Genomic DNA, 21175 nt, shown 5'->3' on the forward strand with positions numbered 1-21175 from the left:
TTATGTTTAGGTTCTGCAGTTATCCTCCTCTAAACACCCATCAGAACAGATGTAGCTGCAGAGAGCCGTTATCCTGAAATGAATATTAGAGCATAAAGACCAAAACAGCACCAAAAACCACGAGTGGTGAAGAAGGTGAGGGTTAAAGAGAGCGAAAGACTCATCTTTGGTCATCAGCAATTATCTTTTATGAAAGCTGCCAAACGGGAGCTGGGGATAATTGGCCACGAGCCCCCTTCACACAAACATACATTTCCCTAATTGCGTATAATTGTGAAGTAAGTTCTTGGCGTGGAGGACGGAGGTAATTGCAGAGAGCCGCTGTGTTTGTCCTGAGCACTAAAGGAGCCCTCAGCCATTCATGAAGCCTCTCAGACTGGAATAAACACACACACTGCACACGCACACATGCGCGCACACGCACTTTAAAATATAGCTGTCAATAACTCTGGCCTTCTTTGGTAACCATCACTGCTGAATGAGAAACTGCTAGATGAAGCACACGAGGAAGAAACTGTGCCTACTTGTAGTATACAAACTATTTTTTTTAATTTAATTATTATGAAACCATCAATCCATTTTCCATTGCTGAGTGGTGGTCGGGACTTCCTGCAACCGAGACCGTGGCTCATTTTAGTTTTTTCAAACTGAAGCAATGGGTCTGCCCTATGACTTCTTCTCTGATGGAAGTGCCTGGTACACCTCACCAGGAAGGCATCTAAGTGGCTTCTTTAAAATCACTCCACAACCGCCTCACCTTTTCTCTTAATCTGTTGGAATATGTGAGTCTCCCCCCCGATGACTGAGCTCCTCGCCTTGCCTCATTATATTGACACCACAGCTCGAGTGCTGGTGTTTCTGGTGTTCATCGGGCAAAAGAATGAATATCGCCTTTCATCTTCTTTTAAATAGTAAATGCCTGAATGTGAAAACAAACACAAAAAGTCAAATCAACCTCATATTATCTTTCTTTCTTTTCCTCACCAGCTACTACCAGCTTGTCGTGAAGGAGCACCGCAAGTCCAAGACTCGCCGTGCTGCCTCGGAGGCTCCAGAGTGCTTTGCTGCGCCCTTTAGCTTCCGAAACGCCTCCATACTGGACTCGTCCTACTACATGGCTGCCGAGCTGCCGCCAAACAGCCTGACGATTGTTCAACCGTTCACAGTCGGAGACAATAAAAGCTACGGAGGCTTCTGGAATCCTCCCCTGTCTCCGGCCAAGAGCTATAGCATCTACTTCCAGGCCATTAGCAGGTCCAATGGGGTGAGTACAGGTGTTTTCCTGGATGATTTCAGAGTTCTCAGCTTCTTTTCTTTAGACACAGTACAAATTATCCGCAGAACTGGCCCCACCGATTCTCCATTCCCTCTCTCAGTTTCTCAAAATACTGACCCGCCATTTATATTTTCACATTACTCTCAATGAGTGTTATTTTAATTTTCCACCACAGTTACTCGAATTGGCAAGTGAAGCCGACCTGAACTGACTGGCGCTGTGATGCAGTATCCTACTCCAGAAGGCAGATTTCCCACAATGCAGTCGCTTGACAAAGGCGTCCACAGGAACGTAGATGCATGATTGAACAAGCCGTGATGAGTCCCTGCGTTTGATTTTTTTTATTTTTTTATTTTTGGAAGAGGGCTTACCTCTTTGTTTAATTGGATTGCAGTCAATCCAATCAGTCATAGGTTTGTTTGGGTCATGGAGTAAAGCATCATGGGGTTTGCCGATAGTTAGGTTTGTGCCGCAAATTGAAAAAGCACCCACTGTGGCCAAGATGATTCCAGAAGTCATCCGGGCAGAAAGTAACAACATGAATTCATAAAATCCAATGATATCCAGCTGATGAATGTTGTTTGAATGTCTGGCTTTTTGGCCTTCTGCTCAGAAACAAGTTGTATGTTTTTAGTTTTATTTGTTCTTTTCAGGCAACAATCTTTGTTTAGCGTTTTGGAATTCTGGTCCACTAGTGTAGCCTCAGCGTTTGAGTTTGTGCATGCGTCCGACGCTTGCTTGTGTGTTCTCCGGGAACACTGGTTTCCTCCCACAGTCCAACGAAGAAAAACTCCTCACTCACTCTTGCTCTGGATTGCTCTTTGTTTGATCTATCAAATGAATTCTCAGTTCTCCACCTTTTGGGTTTTTTTTTTTTTTCTATTTGTCATTTTCAACTTAAAAATGTGTTATAATAGAAGAAAAGAGTGCTTCTTTTTGTTCATTTGTCATTCCATGCCCTAGTTTTTGGCTCATCTCAGAAGGTTTCAGGTTCCCCCTCACAACTGCCTATGTACAAATAACACCTGTTTACAGTCTAACACCAGCTAAATTGTTTTCCTGCGCCATCGTATCCAACCCTGACCTCTTTCTTGTTCCTTTAATCTTCCCACCGCTCTTCATTTTACTACTTCTTCTTCTCCTCCCTCCCTCGCTCCACCTCTGGGGTGACATCTGTCTGATGCCAGTCTCTCGTCTCCCATCATGATGCCAATTAGTCAGCGCGCCACTCGTTTAAATGGCTCACCAGTGGCAATCTTGATGTCTCCCTCGATGTTGTGTGAAGTCACGCACATACACATACACACACGCACAGACACACACAGACTTAAGAGCCACCCACGTTCAACACAAGCAGAATAGAACAATGTGCCCCGGGCTGTTAGTAAGAGAATTAAGAGCCTGAGAGATCAGGGATTTGGGAAAAAAAAGAAAAGAGTGAACAAAAGAGAAGACTGGCATAAAGGAGAGATAAAAGAATAATCAGAGTGTGAAGGGTGAAAATGAAGTTCAGTGATCCCAATAAACTTTGGAGATTATTAAACAGAAGTGCAGTGTTCCAAACATCCTTCAGAATCCTCTTACGAGATGGGATCAACGGTGTGTTTGGTCTCTTGCAAATGTTGTCCCACGGTCCTGATCAGATTTAATATGTACTGATGGGAACCAACTCAATCATGAAAATGTCAACATTCCCGTTGAGTCATGTAAACGAGATGGACTCATGAAGTCTCAGAATGCAAAATCATGCAGGCTAACAACACTGAAGCCGCTTGGAAAAGGGAAGTCGAGACTCATCAGCTTTTTCAACAAGAGAATAGCTGCATTGGAATCATTTGGAACCCTTTAAAAGACTCAGTTAAGGATTTTCCATTGTCTTCCAAGACAAAAAATGACAGGAACCTGGGACTCATTCATCAGGTTTGGAAAAAGAAAGAAAACAAAAATGGCACTGAAATGTCAGCAGAGATGAGAAGTTGGACCGTCTTAGTATGAAGACAAAGGAGCGAGGAGGAGGAGGTTTGAGGGGAGCAATGGCATAAAACAAAAAAGAAAATGTGACGTTGAGAAGAAAGAAACAAAAAAGACATGGCCTCCCACGATGTGAATAATACAACCAGACACCTTTTTTTGACAAGTAAAAAGCTTTGCGGGTTGGCCTGGGTACTACACTGATCTTTCGGTCTCACATGGAGCGCTTCAGAGTGTGGATTTGGGAGGAAGACAAGAAGATTTTACCTGCTGATGTCAATCATGAGGCACTTAGCCGACCTAGAACGTCTGTAATGTACTGTATGACTGAACAGGAATAACTTTGATGACTATTTTCCCGCTTCTTTTCTTTTTGAAGAGTTTCTTATTGTCATTTGTTGCCACCTTGATGGAAAGAGTTATGGAGGAGCTAAATCTAGTTAGGAATGGAAGTGAGAATAGAGCAGTTACGGTTGGTGACAGACGCGTTGAGGAATGAAGGCAAAAAGTGATGACGGCTCACAGGAGCACAATGCTATTACTGGACATATAGTGGTCTGGTGATGATGGAGAGGAGTGGGAATGATGGCCACACATTTGATACAAATATCATGAATCACAAGTGAAACATGACACTGGATCACTTTTTGTTGCAGCACATTATGACTTTTGTAATGCTATTTTGATTTTATTTGTCCTTTTTCATTTATATGGACATCACTTTTTGGCACCGCACCGGACAAAAAATGCGTAAGATTGACCATAAAAATATATTTATTTGCCATGTTGCTGTACTGGCTCCAGCATTCAGAACACATGGCGACTCTTGTTAAAAAAACATTGCGTCTGTGCCTATCAAGGGAGAAAACCATCTGTCCTCATAGACATTAGAAGATGCAGTCCGTCAGTGGTGGTAATTCATCCACTCAGATGTCAAAATGAAACTGACGATAAAAAGTGATCCCGTGTGATGGTCCAGTTTCCACTTCTTTGGATATTCAGAATGAGACTCTACCAACGGATCTATTTAAGCGTGCACACTGTAATGTAATGCATCATACCAATTATTACCATAACATTTATACCATGGATATTATGTGAAACTGTGGCTTGTGAGTCCCACAGCATGGCAGGTGGCCACTTGCAATTTTTTCAGCACCATTTTCTCTATAGCTATCGGGTACTGTGTCGTCATCCCTGCACTATCATATGAACTTTGGCACCTAATGATTTACAACTTAACCACTGTGTGAGGGTGACATGAAGTGGAAATACATGACAACAGACTTATTGATTTCTGATGTTGGACGACTCAAATTTCACCAAGTAGGCACGCACTCAAAAAAAAAGGAAAAGTTTGAACAACACATCAGCACGATTCAACCCTTTAACAGAAAATATATCAACTTCCTTCACTTGAAACAATGTTAAAAGGCTGAAATATATGCATTGTTATGTATGATTAGACCGTTGTTGACTTGCTGTAGTAAGTGGTTTTAGCAGGCAGTGTGGCGCACATTTCTAAACGGCGAGAGTGAAAGAGCGTGAGGAAGACTCTCTAACTGAGCTGCCTGTCAAAAACCCTCAGCAAACCAACTGTTTGATGGAGTGAAGAAAAGAGTAGCGAGCGATGACGCTTTAGAGGCATACAGAGGGAGAGGGCGCTCACCCACACAGCAGCTGCACTCTCCCGTATACGATTAGTATTCTTGTCAGGATCCACAAAGTTGACTACTACACAAGCGCACACTCACGCACGCACACACACTCTTCAGTGTCTCCGCCATAAACAACTCTCCTCCGGGTGGAAGCAAGGCAATAAATTGGCCTCACATTTATTAACTTTGCTTCTAGTAGCCTCCCGAGGTTCAGCCCATTAGCAAGAGCATGAACAAGCCGGTGCTCTTTACCTGGAGCCCATGAATCCAGTGGAGCTGCCTACTCTAAATGGACAGTAAATGGACTCGATCGGGCCAATTTCTCCAAAACACTAGTCTCTTGTTGGGAAGTGAGCTCACTTTAGGGATGGATATTGACACTCGTGGTGAGAAACTCATTAAATATATTTGATAGACTAAGCAAATGTAAGATATGCTTGAAAGCTTTTTTTACTACTGAAATTGAATTTTCTGCTCTCCAAAGTTTCCCACTGCTGCTTTTCCTGCTCCTGTGAGCCCCCTACAGTTGTGGAATGTAATTATTTGATTATCACTGCGGCAAATTCAGGTCAAAATTAAACCACATGAATCAAACTCGACTATCCAGTTTATTTGATTATTTATATATTTCACACTTGATATCAATACATCAAATTATAGTAGATACTTAATAACATTTTTAATGCTGCAGGGATAAAAAAAAAAAAAAAAAAAAAAAAGGCCAAAAAGAGCCACATATAAATAATGGAATTATCAGACAATGAAGAAAGAGAGAAAAAACAAACAAGAAATGTCTCAAAAGACTCAGATGTACTCAGATCAATGACTCCATTAGTCGCTCTGGCACTTCGCACAATCTCTTCTATCTCAACTTCTCAGTGGACAAAACCTATCCATTCTTTGGGAACACGTTTCATTATCTATGGAAGAGAAATCTGCAGAGAAGAATAATATTATGATTAAAAGATGGATCATATACACAATATGATCATGTGACATATCACATAGAACAGAAGAGAAGAGCACAAAATGTTTGCTGTGTGGCGAACCAAAGGTACATGCTAATGTAAAGTGGTGTCGAGAGCCTTTTTTGCTGGCTTAAAACATTTGAGATGTTAGTCAAGAAGTTCATCAACTCATCAAATTTAGTTTCATGCATATTTTCAAACTCCACTTTCTGTGTGTCTGATGTGACGTGCCCCGTGGCAATGGCATTGTGTGAAGTATTGAATTCCTTCTACGCCTCACATCAGCCTTTATTTCACAGGACGCCATTTATCAATCGCCTGCGAGGACAAAAATGGCCTGCAACAACCCAAAATGTCACTGGAGTTTAATATGAAGAATTTTAGAATTTGTAAAACTTTGTTCTGAAAAGTTTGACGTTCACATCCAACTTGGTGGCAAGAGTCCTTTAGATCTGCTTATTAACGCCTTAAACACAACCGTTTTTGATGGTGTAGTACATTATGGGTGATGGATGTTTTTACAGGCACTGTGTTGTGTTGTAATTGTCTAAACTTTCTTTCTTTTTTTCTTCCACAGGAGACCAAAATCAACTGTGTCCGCCTTGCGAACAAAGGTATGAGCATTGATGCTTACAAACTGTAGAGTGAAGGTGATACATTCCGTTTTCTAGAACAGTTTGTGCATAGTGAGAATTGGCAAACACTTTGATCATAACACATGATCGAGAAGGAGATCAGAAGCTCCAATCCGGACCAAGCCACCCAACATCCTAACTGCATGGTGCCATCTCATCCCCACTTCTCGCTCTATCTCTCTTTGACTGAACTTTTTTCCACCACTTCGCTCTTTTCTATCTCATCAGTGTGTCCAGTGAAACATCAGGGACATTATCCAGCGTTTTACTGCCTTTATTAGATCCGGCGGATGGAGGCAGAAGCATTAGAACTCATTCCACCCCATTTTTGTTTTTGCTTTCTCCCCTCGTCTCCCATCTTTATTTGCTGCTCTGTGTGCAAGGCAACATGTTTTAAAAGCTTTTTTCGGCTTGCTATTGATTTGTCATCCCACTATATGTCTTTCCCTTCTGCGCATAGTATTTGTTTTACACTTCTGTGGTCATTGTCTATCAAGCTCTTTATCGCTCATTTCTGCACTGCTCTTTCTTTTTTCATCTTCAGCCTGGTGTTTGTGTGTGCGAGGCTCCTGGTGGAGGTCTGCATTCTGTTTTCATGTTTGGGAAGAGACATGTTTTAACTTTGAGGCTGCATTGACCATATTTACCCAGAGTTATAACCCTGTATTCGCACATGGGCATTGTGCTGTGACAAGAGTCCTATCATTAATACTTTTGTTACTTTAAGATCCCTTACAGTAGACTGTTGTGAGCCTTAAATGTATTTGCAGAGTGGATGGGAAGTTGATTATTCTGAAGGCAGAAAAACTTTATTAAAAGCAGCCATGACACTCAATGTGAGCCACCTCTCTGTCTCTGAGGTGTTTCATGAGGTTTGTGAGGTGAAAGGTGAGCATAGAGAGGCTTAACGTGACTGGCAGCAGCTGAGTATTGTTGTAGAGAAGCCATGGTAGATGACCACTGCTTTAACAGCACTCTTGAAGGATCCAAGGCTCTAGTTACCTACCAGCACCTTGAGCATAGCCAAGCAGCGATTGACCTGTTTGTTGTCTATTTCTTACTTGCCCAACTTTGGTAGATTCTGGTAGATAAGCAGTGTCAAATGTATCCACAAAAGTGGTTGCAGTGGTGGAAACAATACCTGCACCCACTGGGGCCCTTTGAGGACAGGTTTGACCCCCATGTGTTAGATGATGTAACGGTGACATGATGTCAGTGACCTCAAAATGAGTTATTTGGGATTAGCTTGAGGGTTGATGTGCATGGTTGTGTGCATTGTACATCTCAGTAAACCAGGTACTCTTCTTGCGGCACGATACCCAGGCCTGTTTGTCAATCCACAAACTTCACTTAGTTTTCTTTCAACCATCATTCCATTTATTTTCTCACCCATGTTCTCCTTCCTCGTCTCTTTTAGCCAGCCCTCCGAGTTCAGGCTGATGAGCGTTTAAACAGCAGATCCACATCCACTCACTAACTCTCCAGTATCCTCACCTGAGAGCTGCCTCGCATCTCCGGCAGCCACACTGTCTTTATTCCAGGCCACATCACGAGTGCCAGCTTAATATTCCAGTGTTTATCTATCACATCTGCAATCTTCTCTTCATAATGTGCAATTTAAATAATAGATACATAAAACTCTATATAAATATATAATAAGCCTGAGACATCTAAAGATGGTAATGAACAATAATAAAAAAAACGTCTTTTTTTCTTAGACTTTCTTCTTTCTTTTTTTCCTTTTTTGTTGTTGTTTGTTTTCCCTCTCTCTGTCTACCTCTCTCTCTCTCATGCTCTCCGGCGGTGATGTGCGGCCCTTGGCCTTAGTGGTAATAGGTAGGGGACAAATAACAACGCCGTACATTCTAGTCATCCCAAGCGAAGGTGATTATTGCTTTCTAGGCAGAATATTTTCTTCCCCATGTTCTACTTTGATCATCACAAGTCCCCATGAACACAACACAGACCCTGTTACCTTTGATTTTGTTTCCCTTCCTCTCTTCCTCTGCTTGTTTTTGGACTTTTCTTTGCTTCTACCCATTTGGGTTTTTGTGTTTTTGCCCTGTCATCACCATTTTAGTGCTTTTGTTTGCATACTTGCTCCGCTTTGAGTGTTGCTGGCTGTGTTTGAGTGTCCACTGTCTGTCTTGCACACACACACGCATGCACACAAATACACTCACCATCACACCGAAACACACTACTTATTGATTTAAAAACACACTTAAAGAGTTCATGAAAATAGTGGCTTTATTTTATTATGACCGCAGAATTTTTGCTCATGAATGGCTTTTTTTCATCACAGTGGAAATCCACAGTTTTTCTGTATTGTCCCATTAACTAATTATATCCGGCAAAATAATGTGTTATCTTGTGAGATAGATGACAAAATATTGACAGAGAAGTGAAAGGGAAAAAAATCTATGAGGAGTGTCAGAAAAGTTCCAGGGCTGATGCCAACATTGATGTGATGTGACATATTCACATCTCCGTACAATTGCAATGTCAATGTTTTCCCCCAACCGTATCAGAAACTTTAGGTTTTTCAAGTATGTCTTAATTTGTGTTTTTTTTTTTTTTTTTTTTGGTATTTTACATAAGGATTTGGACCTTATTAATGACATTGCAAAGCAGGGACATCAGCTTTGGAAAGAGAGGACAACATAGCAACGTTATAATCGGCTGAGAAGGCGTTATTGTCAAATTGTTTTCGGTTTAAAGTTGAAAGCTCCGCAGTTCAAAATTCAGTAATAAAAGTGACATTAAAAGTATGTATCCACATTTTAGAACCTTTTCTGAAAAATGTAAATCAAACTTTAGTCTTTAATTAAACTGAATGGTTCACATCAACATGCTTTTCACTTTTAAAGAAGGTCTGACCTTGTGGGTCAGAACCTTTTAAAAAAGTGATTTTTTTTTTTCAAACAAATTTGTATGACGATTCACCACTAATGCATGCATCTCAAAACATGAATCTGTCCTTCATAGATTGCATTAATTAGACAAATTGCTTTTTTTCTCTCCAAATTTTGTTCTTCTGTATGCTAACATAAGTGGTAAGGCTTTTGAATTACTCGAAAAAAAAAGCCTCCCAGTTGGCTCCCATGCTGGTGGAGGCCCCCATGGCAGACCTTGGAAATGGTGGAGAGATTATGTCTCTCAGACTTGGGAAGACCTCAGTTGTCCTCCAGAGATGAAGAATGCTTTCGGGTTGACAGAGGGAGTGTCTGCACCTTGCGGAACAGAAGGTGCAGACAGAAGACAATGGGAGATTTAACATGTCTTTCTTATTCAAGAGCAAGTCAGAAAAAATCCAAAACAAACCGAACATGTTACTAACGTTCACCTCAATGAACTGTGCTTTCAAAAGCTTCATAATAACCTGTTGTTCATATCCCGACTTCAACGGTATAGCTCAGCTTTTAAAAGTCCATCTGAGCTGTGAGAATTATACACTGATGCACTTTTCTTTTATGGTTTAATTTCACCATTCAGGAGGAGAGAATAAGTGCTGTTCAGCAAAGCACCAATCAAATGCGTTGACTCAAACAACAGTGATACCAGGGGGAATCAGACAACATATGCTTTCGAACTTGTTGCCGGATGAACAAATAGACTTAAACACAATAACGTGTATTGTGCAGATGGGAATTGAGGTCAACGCGAACTTGCATCAGGCACTGGTGGAGGAATCTAATCTCATATATGAGGCACAGAGGATGTCGATGGAAGCAACAAAAAGTCAAATGAGATGGTTGGTCGTGCCCATTTAAAATGATTATATTGGTTAAGGTCTGGAACTCTCCCAGTCCAGGCCACAGTTATGTGAAAATGCAGGTGTTCAGATTTGCAGGTGTTCATTTTTAAACCTCGATTCTAGTATATATTCTTGTATATACCTTTTATATTTGCACCTTTTGTTCATGCAAAACTAGAAATTATTTTGCTTTGCTGCACAGGAACCGTTTTATTAGACATGGTCGTTGTCAATCTGACTTGATCTTTTAACTTGGCCTATTGCCTGTGTCTTGCAAAACCAACCTCACAGATAGTGCCTATCTCATTTTGACTGGGAAAGAGAAAAGGCTCTGTCAGAGATGAAGCTGGTGAGACATTGTATGTATGATCACTCGCGTTCTCATTCCCACATCGGTTGGAGGCATCGGCCTCAATCTAAGTCACGATTAGTGCAGAGGCCGAGGCTGATGGTTGCGGTTGAGGCGTCCTGCGGTAAGAGTGATGCAACAATGGTCCTCGTGCACATCTTTGACAAAGCTTTGAATGAGAATGGAATCTCCGTCTCTGAACAACATTCCCATCAATCGTACTGAGTTCCATAATCCTCTGCATCAGTTGGGGCTCTGTTGACATGATGAGAGGCAAAGGTTTGAGGTCATTTGAATTCTGCCTGATTCAAACTGTTTCCCTTCTTGCAAACATAAGAAGGCATGAGTCGTGATGTAATTATTTTAATACACGTACAACTTTAGTTTCATCCCTCACTTTTTATTCGATATTTTTCTGTTGAATGCTGTGTATTGATTTCTGCTGCATTAGTTCTGAGTCTAACGTGATCAACTTTGCTGACAAAGAATGAGAAAAACAGACAAGAAAGTGATGAGCAACCTTGCAGTTAAAAGCTCTCAAGGATTTCTGGTTTTTGCACTCAATGGTTAATGCATTCGCGCCATGCTTCAAATGAAAATCTTAGAGCTGTCTGGTGTCGAGGTCAGTTTTTGCGACTTGTTTCAGAGTTATAAATTATTATTATTTTGTAAAATCCCTTTTAAAGACTTCACCGATATGAGAGAATAAAGAATAAAGTGTGCCAATTGATATAGAGTGGACATGTGCATGTTTTGGTCCATAGAAAAGCAGATTCACAGCTCATGAGTAGAGTAGGCTTGTACAGTGCAAGTTATTGACCTTAATTTGACCTTTTGCTTGGGAAATGGAAGAGAAACCCAAACAACAAAGAAGGGGTCAGACAGACTTCCACTGTGAAACACTATTTCTCATTATTTGTCTTTTACTGGTGTCACTTTGGGGCAAACTTGGAGGAATTATATCTGCACTGCATTATCTATTTAGGAGTAAATGACTGTGACGATTAAAATAAATAAATAAAATACATATTTTAAACTTCTATTCCATATTCTATTCTGCACTGTTGGGCTTGTGTGTCACTGAGTCTGACACTTGTGTCACAGCTTGATCTCCACATTTAGTAGTAGTCAGTGTTATTTTTCACTCTTGCAGTTCCCAGCTTCTTTTGATCATTTCAATGCTTCACCTTGCTGCCAGACTCTCTGCTTTTGTGGCTGTCATCCTCCGGCAGCTGCATCCCAACGTGTGGCGGAACAATTCACGCCGACTCTCTGCATTATGACCTTGTTGAGTCTGAACTCCAGGTGGCAGCAATTTAATATAATAATTGCTTCGGACTAAAAAAAAGTTTGGAGATATTTAGCGAATATAGAATACAAATCTTTGTCAAACCAGTCATCAAGACTTTGTGAGGCCCACTGACACATTGGATGCTGTACGTATGGATGCAGGAACAGTGGCAGACCAGAGACAACAAAGTAAAATAGAGGAAGAATTGTACAGAATGTGCAGAATTGTACAAATAATCTTCTGGAGCGCCATCTCGTGCCTTGTGCCACTTTCTCTGTAGGACAATCCGGTGAAATTCAACGGGGAAATAAAAGTTGATTGAACTGAAAGCCAAATGCCAACATGCAGTGCCGGAGGGTGACCTCCGTGGCACCCTGGGATAAAAAAGTCCACTTGCACTAGCAAACACTATGTTAGATTTGTCTTTAACGAGAACCCAAGTCAGCCGATTTGTAACTCAAAGGATGAACTTAATGGACGAATTGCTCATCTCGAGTTGTCATACATAAGACACACATAGATATGTGTGAAGAAGACTGCGGAAAGAAAGGGGGTGGATGCAAATCCAGGCTGGAGATTTACCCAGCAATGGACCTTATTGCTCAAGGCTTTTCTCAAACAGTCAAGTTTGTTCTGCATGACCTCAAAATTTACTTTTGAAGGTGAAACACAACTGAGCAAACCTTGCATTTATTGTTCATATGTGACTGAAGCAAAACGACAAAGCACCTTTTGCACCATAAAATGCTCCACTTGAAGTGTTAAATTAACTCATAAACCATTTAGTAGCTGTGTGTGTGCACCTATGCAAGAAGAAAATAGATTTAATGGCCATAGTGCAAGGAGGCTTTTCCAAAAAGTACGCACACGCTGTGGTGGATGCTCCTGTTACACATGTTTTCGTGCAGTATGTGCAAATAATATCCAGACTGGAGTACACACGCACTTACAGAGCTCTGCCACAGCATAGTTCAGATTAGTAATCCTGTTAAACACACTCAGCCACGCTGACACTAATCCACAGGATGTAAGTCGCAGCTGCTGACAAACAATACCAAAAATCCAAACCCTCAAATCCACCACACCATGACACACATGCGAACACACACACCCACTGCTATAATCCCTAAGAAACCAATGCAATATGGAGGTAAACAAACTGGGTATGTGGAAATCCAGTGCACCCATCTAGAAGCTAATTTTAATGAGACCTTTTGGTTAAAATAAGAAATAAAAAATGAACATTTGCACTTATAATCTAAGACTTTTTTTTCGATGCATTCTGTAGCCAAATGTTGACAACAAAAACAAAAAACAAAATGAGTTTTTAATCCCAACTGTGCCTCGCTGTGGAGTAATCAATCTTCTCATTTTTTGACAAGATTATGTTTTTAATATCCTGACTTAACCTTTGTATTTATTATTGTCACACTATCAAGCAGATAAATGACAGAAATAACAAAGTACAAGAAATAAATGAGAAAAGTATTTCATAATTAACACAGGGGAAACAAAACTGCAAATTAAACTCTGAAACATTCTATACTTGCTTTACTTTAAATTGCAAGTTTTTTTTCCCCCCGACAAAAACAAGCTGTCCATGAAAGAACATGGTCATGAAGTACAAATTAATCTTGGGTTGTCAGATTTAAAAAACGTCAGCAAACCACCTGCCAGTGTTGCTGTCAAGACCAGAAAATAAATGTAACATTTCCGACTCGACCTGCTAATAAGTTGCCAGTGGTGGCTCCCTGCTGTGTTTACACGAGCCTCCTGGTTCGGTCAGGGTTCACTCATTCACCAGCTTCTCCTTTACACTGTTAGAACCCTGTCAGTCCTCCTGCAGCGCCTGTGTCGTCTAATCTTTCTGTGAAATGGACCTGCACCAGCCTCCAGATGGGGTCGACGATTGTTACATCATAAACTGCTGAACCCTATCAGCATGAGTGTGGCGTGGACAAATGGGGTCACAGTGTAATGTGTCAGGTGAGGCGTGGTGAAGATGACAGGAGAAATTGAGGTTTGATACACCTGCGGGTGATTACTTGGGTCTGGACTGCAGAGGAATGTGTGAACCAGAAGTGGTGATGTACGTGATGGGATAGAAAATTCACCAACAGGCTTCCTGGTTGGCACATATGGATCAGTCCTCGTGTCCGTTTAGACTTTTGAAATATAGACTGGGAAATATAGTGAGAGAAAAGGATCAAAACAATGTAAGCGTCATGCTAATCTCGCTCCCTCCTGATACCTTATCTCATAAATAGATAGGCAGTAATAAAACTTTACTATACCTTCCTGAAATACTACTACTACAAATAATAATAATACAATCTTTTTTAAAAATACATACAGATATATATATATATATATATATATATATATATATATATATATATATATATATATATATATATATATATATATATATATATATGTGTGTGTGTGTGTGTGTGTGTGTGTGTGTGTGTGTGTGTGTGTGTTGAACCAGTACATTGGACTCTTCTTTTTCATCAGGCTAGTTTTGATGGTACAAATGTATATTTAACGCCAGTGAGAGCCATTGTTTGTGGTACCTGTTCTCATTGTGCCTGCCTCGTGCTGAATTCTTCATTATTCTCCAAACTGCTAATGCCCAGATCCTCAATTATACATGTAAGCCATAAACTACAACAACATGCAAGCTCCAACTTTGCATTTCTACTGCCACTCTCTCTCCTCCGAGATTGGTTGTTCGCTAGCATTTTACTACCTCAAATGAAAGTACAATGCTCGCAGCGTTTTTGACACGCCTTTGTTTAAACATTGATACCTTTAAATGAGTCCGGCATGTTTGTCCACGGGCAAATTTGGAAGGAAATCGGAAGGTGTGAAATGAATTAATAATTATGATTAACAGACAGTCATGGTAGAATACTTGAACACCGGGTGTGTAACGGAAATGTTCTGACCCTCGAGTGTACGCGGTACATTCAAACATTTTATTTAATGAGATTTTTGGGATTGAAGGCAGTTGTTGTGTGTTTTTTTTATAACACGGTATGGAAAAGCGCTGAGAAAAGTGGCAGCAATGTTTTGAGTTCACCTTGACTTCAAAGCTAAATGTCATCATGTCAGTGCGCACTGGTGTTGCAGCATGTCCCAGTTCGGATTCTCACCCCGCATATAATTGTGTCTTTTAAACATTACTCAGGGTGAAAAGGGAGGTGAAGAGGAGAGTGCAGGCTGGGTGGGGACAACTGTCAGGGGTGAGAATTGAATAGCCACAAGTCAGTAAGAGCTAGTATGATGTGTGGGTTAGAGTCAAAGATTGAGCCAAAAAGTGTACAAGGGTTTGGACTCGGGCAGAGGAGAGACACGTTTTGGACGAAGAATGTTGGCGATGGAAACAATAGAAGAAGGACACAAACTAATGAGGTTACCACACAAGGTTAATGAGGACCTGAAGAGGATAGATGTGGTGAGGAAGGATCACAATAGGTGAAGGTGGAGCAGGTTGAATGGCTGTGCCAACCAAATGCTGAAATAGAGCGAGGTATGGGAAAAAGGCAAAAAAAGACGCTGTTTGTGCCCATTGTAATATTACATAAACAGCTTAAAAAGTGTCAATAATATTCTCAATTAACTAACTAACTAGCTCTAACAAATAGAGAATATATAGCGCTGAGATGGGGTACAATCGTATGTTAACGTCACCATCATCGCCCAGCCCTGATATCAGACCCAGTACTATGTTCACCTGCAGGTCTGACCTAGACCCGTCGATGACCCGGTCATGTACTTCATCAAGAACTAAATATGAGTGTTGGCTATTCTGTAAAAACCCTGCACACAATACACACTTAATACTGACACCACAAAGTTTGTTGTGATATTGCTGACTGGTCATGAGTCATCTCCATCCTGAACATAAACTTGAGTCCATTTCTGTTTTTTTGCTATTCCTTCGCATGATGTTCCCTTTTACCTGCACGGATCCCTTCACACGTGGTGTTTAGAGCATCTTCACTTCGAGATCACCTGTTGTTTCTATGTATGTGCATGATCTTTCTGTGCTCCGATTTAAGAGAGCTCTATATATTTCCAATGGTGGGTCCAACTTCTCTCTCTTCTGTGCATGCTTCTCCTTGTCTCCATCCTCGTGCACATGCTTCTTTGTGAGAGTTGCCGACCTATTGATGACTTTGTGTGTACTTGTGTGTTCTCGTGTGATTGTGTGCATGTGTGTTTTTTCTCGGATGTGTAGGTGCATCTACCCAGGACTCAGACGCCATCGAGCCAGAGAAGCAGGTGGATGGCACGGTGAAGATGGCCGGCGTGATCGCAGGGATACTGATGTTCATCATCATCCTCCTCGGGGTGGTGCTCACCTTTAAGCGCAGGTTGGTGGCACACAACACGTCATAAACAGATATTGTGTGATGTTACCGTGTAAATAAGTCTTGCTTTCGATTAGTGTGGTCATGCATGTCTCCTACTTTAATCAGGGTAAAATAGTTGTCCATTCTACCAGCTACAATTGAAATAGACAAGTTGTTGTGCAATAAAATGAGAATTTAGTATCCAAAATGGTCAACTACTATTAACTTGCCTCCATCACCTGCTTTTCTTCCTTTCTTCTCTCAATCACTCACATTCCTTCATATTTTGTTTTCTTTTCGAATATAGATACTCTGCATTCACATTTGTCCTTTTTCGCCATGTTTTGCACAAAATACTCATTAAGAAGTTGAGGTGAAAAGGTGGACTGGTGGGAGCAGGACAATGTGCTGCTGGGGATATAGGTTAATAAGTACAGGAGCTGGAGGAGAGTGAGAAACAATTGAGATGCGGCTCAGACGAGTTTCTGAAAACAGATCATCGGTCAAGACCTCAGGGTCACAGTGGAGCTCATAGAGCGCCGTGTCGCAGAGAAAGACTGGCAGATTGAAAGATTTATGAGAAGATGGTGCAGACCTTTGCCTCAACAAGTATGTGGTGGTGTACGAAAGCTACACTCCGTCAACATCGAGTATAGTAACAATTATTGAAAAATGCAAAAATAAACAATTGAAAAGGCAAATTTTATATTCTCTAAATGTTGAAATCAGTGTTAAATCTCAAAACATATTAATTCAAGTCATTGATGTTGTCTGATACTGCTCCCTTTTGTTTACAATAATCCATCTCCATATTTAGGACTGAGGGAATGGTGAAAGTTAATTTCTGTCCAACTTAGGTGATGAAGAACTGAGTTTTATCAGTCCCACCTGTCACCCTCAGAATTTGAAGACTTTTTCTAGGGCGTGCCTTTATCGCACAACCTTGTTGTGTAGCTGGTTCACCTCACGACAGAAATGTCATGATAGACGATGCTTTGACACAGCCATGTCTCTCAAGTGCAGAATTTCTGTTTCATTCGTGGAGTGCCCAGAGACTGTGAGTGGAGGTCAGTGACTGAGCTCCAGCAAGGATGAATTAGAAGGGAAGACATGTTTAAAAGTCAGTCAGACAAATGGATCCAGACAAAGTCAGATTTACCATATCATAGACAATTTCATAGACACATGAATATTTCATCACACACATTTAGTCCGTCCACTAGAGTGACAGAAAGTGTGTTTTTTTCGCCAAATCAAAAGTGTTTCATGCCTCTTCAGAGTCTATAAATAATTCAATGGCAAAACTAAGTCTGGAAGTGAGTGGCCGCTACTGTCCAATTAATCTTTCAAAGCGGTTAAACACATGCTTTGCACTGGCGACGCCATGTTGCAGATTATGTTGAAGTGAATAACGCCGGGCAGGGCTATGGTCTTAATGGCCATTCTGTGTTCAAACAGACAGGTGGCCCCCGGGGCTCCAACAACCGGTGCCAGAAGAAACACTTTTCATCAAAAGCTTGATGGGAGAATGAATAAATCATGTCACTTAAGCTCTTGAAAACACTTTGCAATGTTTCAAGGTATTCCTTTCCAACTGCAAGTGACCCAGTCCACATAAAAGGGTTTTTTTCACAATTAATTTCATTCAAGTTTTGTATTTGTTAATCACCACTGTATAAAACAGCTGTAACGACAAACAATACTAAACAATATACATATAGATAGATAGATAGATAGACAGATAGATAGATAGATAGATAATATAATTATTTCAAATGTTTCAATAAATAAATATTGTCAGAAATCAATTCTATATGTGGAATGATGCATTTCTAAATAACGCAAACATGACAACGGAATAGGAAAATTAAAAACTAAAAGAAAATAGAACATAAAACATATTCAAAATAATAATTAATTTGTACAAATTATTTTAATATATAGCCATTTACATTTAATCAAATATATGATGAATGTAAATACATGATATATTTTTAACTATTGATAAAGCTGGAGACAATGGGTTTTAAAATGTGTATACATACATCTGGAATATATATTTGGAGAATTTTTACATTTTTTTCATTATTTTTTTCAACGAATGTAATATTATAAATACAAACTTTTGTTCTGATTGTTTTGTTTGTCTGTGAGACAGAATATAAAAATAACAGCTAATGGGCTGTGCCACATCACCATCTGTGTGTGGCTGCTGGCGTCCTGTTGGCACCGCACTGCTCATTACACGTTCAAAATTAAAAATAAACATACACACTCTTAGATGCAAGGACTCCAGATGGATCTCCAAGCTCTTTCCAAAATATTAATGTCGCCTTACTTCAATGAAGAACTTCAGCGCAGATGATAATGGATGATTTATCTATGTAGTGCCTTGGAGAACAAGTTTGACAAACTCAAACTAAATTACAAGCACAACTTGACAAAAGTCAGTGGGTCTGCGTAACAGAAAGTTTGGGATCGGAACAGTTGATTTGTCTTGAGGGTCAAGAGGTTTTATCTGTTCCATTTCCCCTTTTCTCTCCAATGTGAGTGAGGTTCACAGTAGGTAACTTCGGAAAATGACTGCCTCCCATCGCTTCCCATCCAAAGGGGATGAGGCAGTATACTACACTTCCTGAAGCCGTTTTCTTCACAATATATCAGACTGATTCAATGATGCCAATACTGTGTTTGAGAAGTTAAACATTAAATAAGTTTATAATGGAATGATTCGTCAAAGACACCAAAGTGTTTTGTCTAATTGTAGCTTGCATATAGTATTAACAGGCGCGATGGCACATATTTGGTTGAATTGTACTCTGGGATTTCATCACCTTAATGTAGTCTAGACACAAAAATCCAGAGTCCTGCTTGATGTCTAAGACAAGGCCATGACTTGTTTCCTTGAAGAGCAGCTCAGTCTTGGGAATTGAGATGTTTATTTCAATCCCACTTCACAGACAAAAACTCAAAGGAATTTTTAAAAATCTTTAAATATCTCACTGAGATTGAAGCTTTTTCACCTATTTCTGCCTGTGTTTCACTACACTTGAATAAAGTACCATAAAATATGAACAAGAGTAGTAGTAACTTCAACAACAATATAAATTAATTGATGCACTTAACTATTATAATGTATCAAGATGCTGTAACCTTGTAGTTATCTATGTGATAAAGCTTAAAACCTCTTCGTCCTTCGTTCTTCATCCTTTGCTCACTTCAGACGTTCACTGATCATGCATTTCAACTCTCAGTCCTTTCCACTGCGTTGCGAGCATGTCATGTGTCAGTGGGTGTGCTGCACCTCTGCCGTGAGAATTGGAGTCCTCCCCAACACAGTACATGAGGATTATTCCTCTGGATGCAGTCCATATTTGACCTGATAAATGGTGTAAACTGTAAATCAGGGTTCTCATTCGGACCTGCAGGACCACCGTGAAAGCACAAATCGCCATTGAAAACCATCAGTGATCTTGAGTCCCTGGCCCCAAAAAGTGCAAGTTCCCATCATGCCATTGCTACTGGGTCACAATGACTGTACAAACTTGACTTTTATTTGGCAAAATAAACAACAGAATGAGTTTGGTCCCGATCGTTGCTGTGTTCCGACGCTGACAGCAAACTGCTGCGACTCCTCATTAGCTGTCCTTAGTTTGTTAACTGAACATTGTTGATGAATTATTCATTCGTAACCTAAGAAAAGACGAGCCGGAAAGATGCAATCAGAGTTATGCGGTAATTGCCATGATGTGTGGAGTTTCTATGAAGTGGCAAGGTTAAATCGTGAGGCTGAATGTGGAGGAAGACAAAAGGCAATTAAAGTAAAAGCTCAAATGCTTTTGTGGTGTTTGCGATTGTACAATGAGATCAGATGGAAAATGAACAAAGAGAGCATGATTGTGGGATTTTTGAAGACGGTTTGACGTTCATACTTAGCATAGGTCATCTCAGAGTGAGAGTCTAGGTTCCTTTAAATGGTACAAATACACAGTTGCTGACTGAAAACACTCCTAACCATAGAAAGTTGCTCTCTCATATTAAACACATGAGTAATAGTTTTTGTGATAGCGCACATCAAACAGGCCCTTGGTCCAAAACTCATGACCTGCAAGGAAAACTCAAAGTAACTGAAGAGTTTTTAAACCCCTTTGTGATTGAGTTTTGAGTGTTGGTATTCATTTAAGCGTACAAAGCGTGCATCAGTATTAGTAGCTGTGATTAATACATGACAAGTGGATTGTTATTGTAGGGAGATTGGTGTTGTGTGTGTGACAGATTCTTGCACATTCGTGCCACCAATAAACACACACAGAACACTTCTTGTTCTGCTGAATCTCATGTCTTCATATTTTCACACATTTTACACACCAAGTCATTTTCACTTAAAATCTTTTTTGATTGTCTTTTTGGCATCTTTTCCTGTCTTTCTTACATCTCTCTTGTGAAAATTTATTTATATTCATGTGGGAAAATATGTTTACAATCTATTCATACTTGCAGCAGAAAGGCACTTAGTGTTATCAAGAATATATGTGTTTGTAATTGTCATTTTAAATGTCAGTTGCAGTTGATTAAATACAGACAATGTAGTCTCAGCTTTCAGTCTCACGCCCTTTTATGTCTTTCTCTATCCTGTTTCCTGTGTTTGGCTCCACCCCTTCCTGTCCCGTCCTGTACCTGCCTTGCCCTTGCTCCGATAGAGAGATTCACACGTGGAGAACTCTGAGCGTGGGGTATTGTATGTTTACTTCTAGACATCAACGCATCTGCTGTGCTCCTCACTGTGACTCTCACTCTGATTGAGTTCCTTTTGGTTTGAAGGTGCTTTTTTTTACCCAAACGCATCTTGTGACTAGGATGGTTAGCTCCTATTTTTAATACATAGATTGATTTCAGTGTGTATTTTCTC

The 21175-nt window shown here is 40.3% G+C and overlaps 1 protein-coding gene across 16 annotated transcripts in view; it reads left to right on the forward strand.

Annotated features, from left to right (window-relative positions):
• LOC128760232 (receptor-type tyrosine-protein phosphatase T-like) overlaps window positions 1–21175 on the forward strand; it is a 203969-nt gene that overhangs the window by 121704 nt on the left and 61090 nt on the right. For 6 of the 16 annotated variants that reach the window (XM_053867416.1, XM_053867420.1, XM_053867417.1 and 3 more), the window contains exons 14-16: window positions 988–1264; window positions 6451–6487; window positions 16152–16287. In XM_053867416.1, the coding sequence (XP_053723391.1) occupies window positions 988–1264; window positions 6451–6487; window positions 16152–16287 (450 nt within the window). Of the gene's footprint in view, window positions 1–987; window positions 1265–6450; window positions 6488–8335; window positions 8393–16151; window positions 16288–20966; window positions 21000–21175 lie in introns of all 16 variants that reach the window. The other 10 variants (XM_053867406.1, XM_053867409.1, XM_053867407.1 and 7 more) reach the window with 4 other exon arrangements.

The sequence above is a fragment of the Synchiropus splendidus genome, chromosome 6 (genome assembly GCF_027744825.2).
Source record: "Synchiropus splendidus isolate RoL2022-P1 chromosome 6, RoL_Sspl_1.0, whole genome shotgun sequence".
Classification (NCBI taxonomy): Eukaryota; Metazoa; Chordata; class Actinopteri; order Syngnathiformes; family Callionymidae; genus Synchiropus; species Synchiropus splendidus.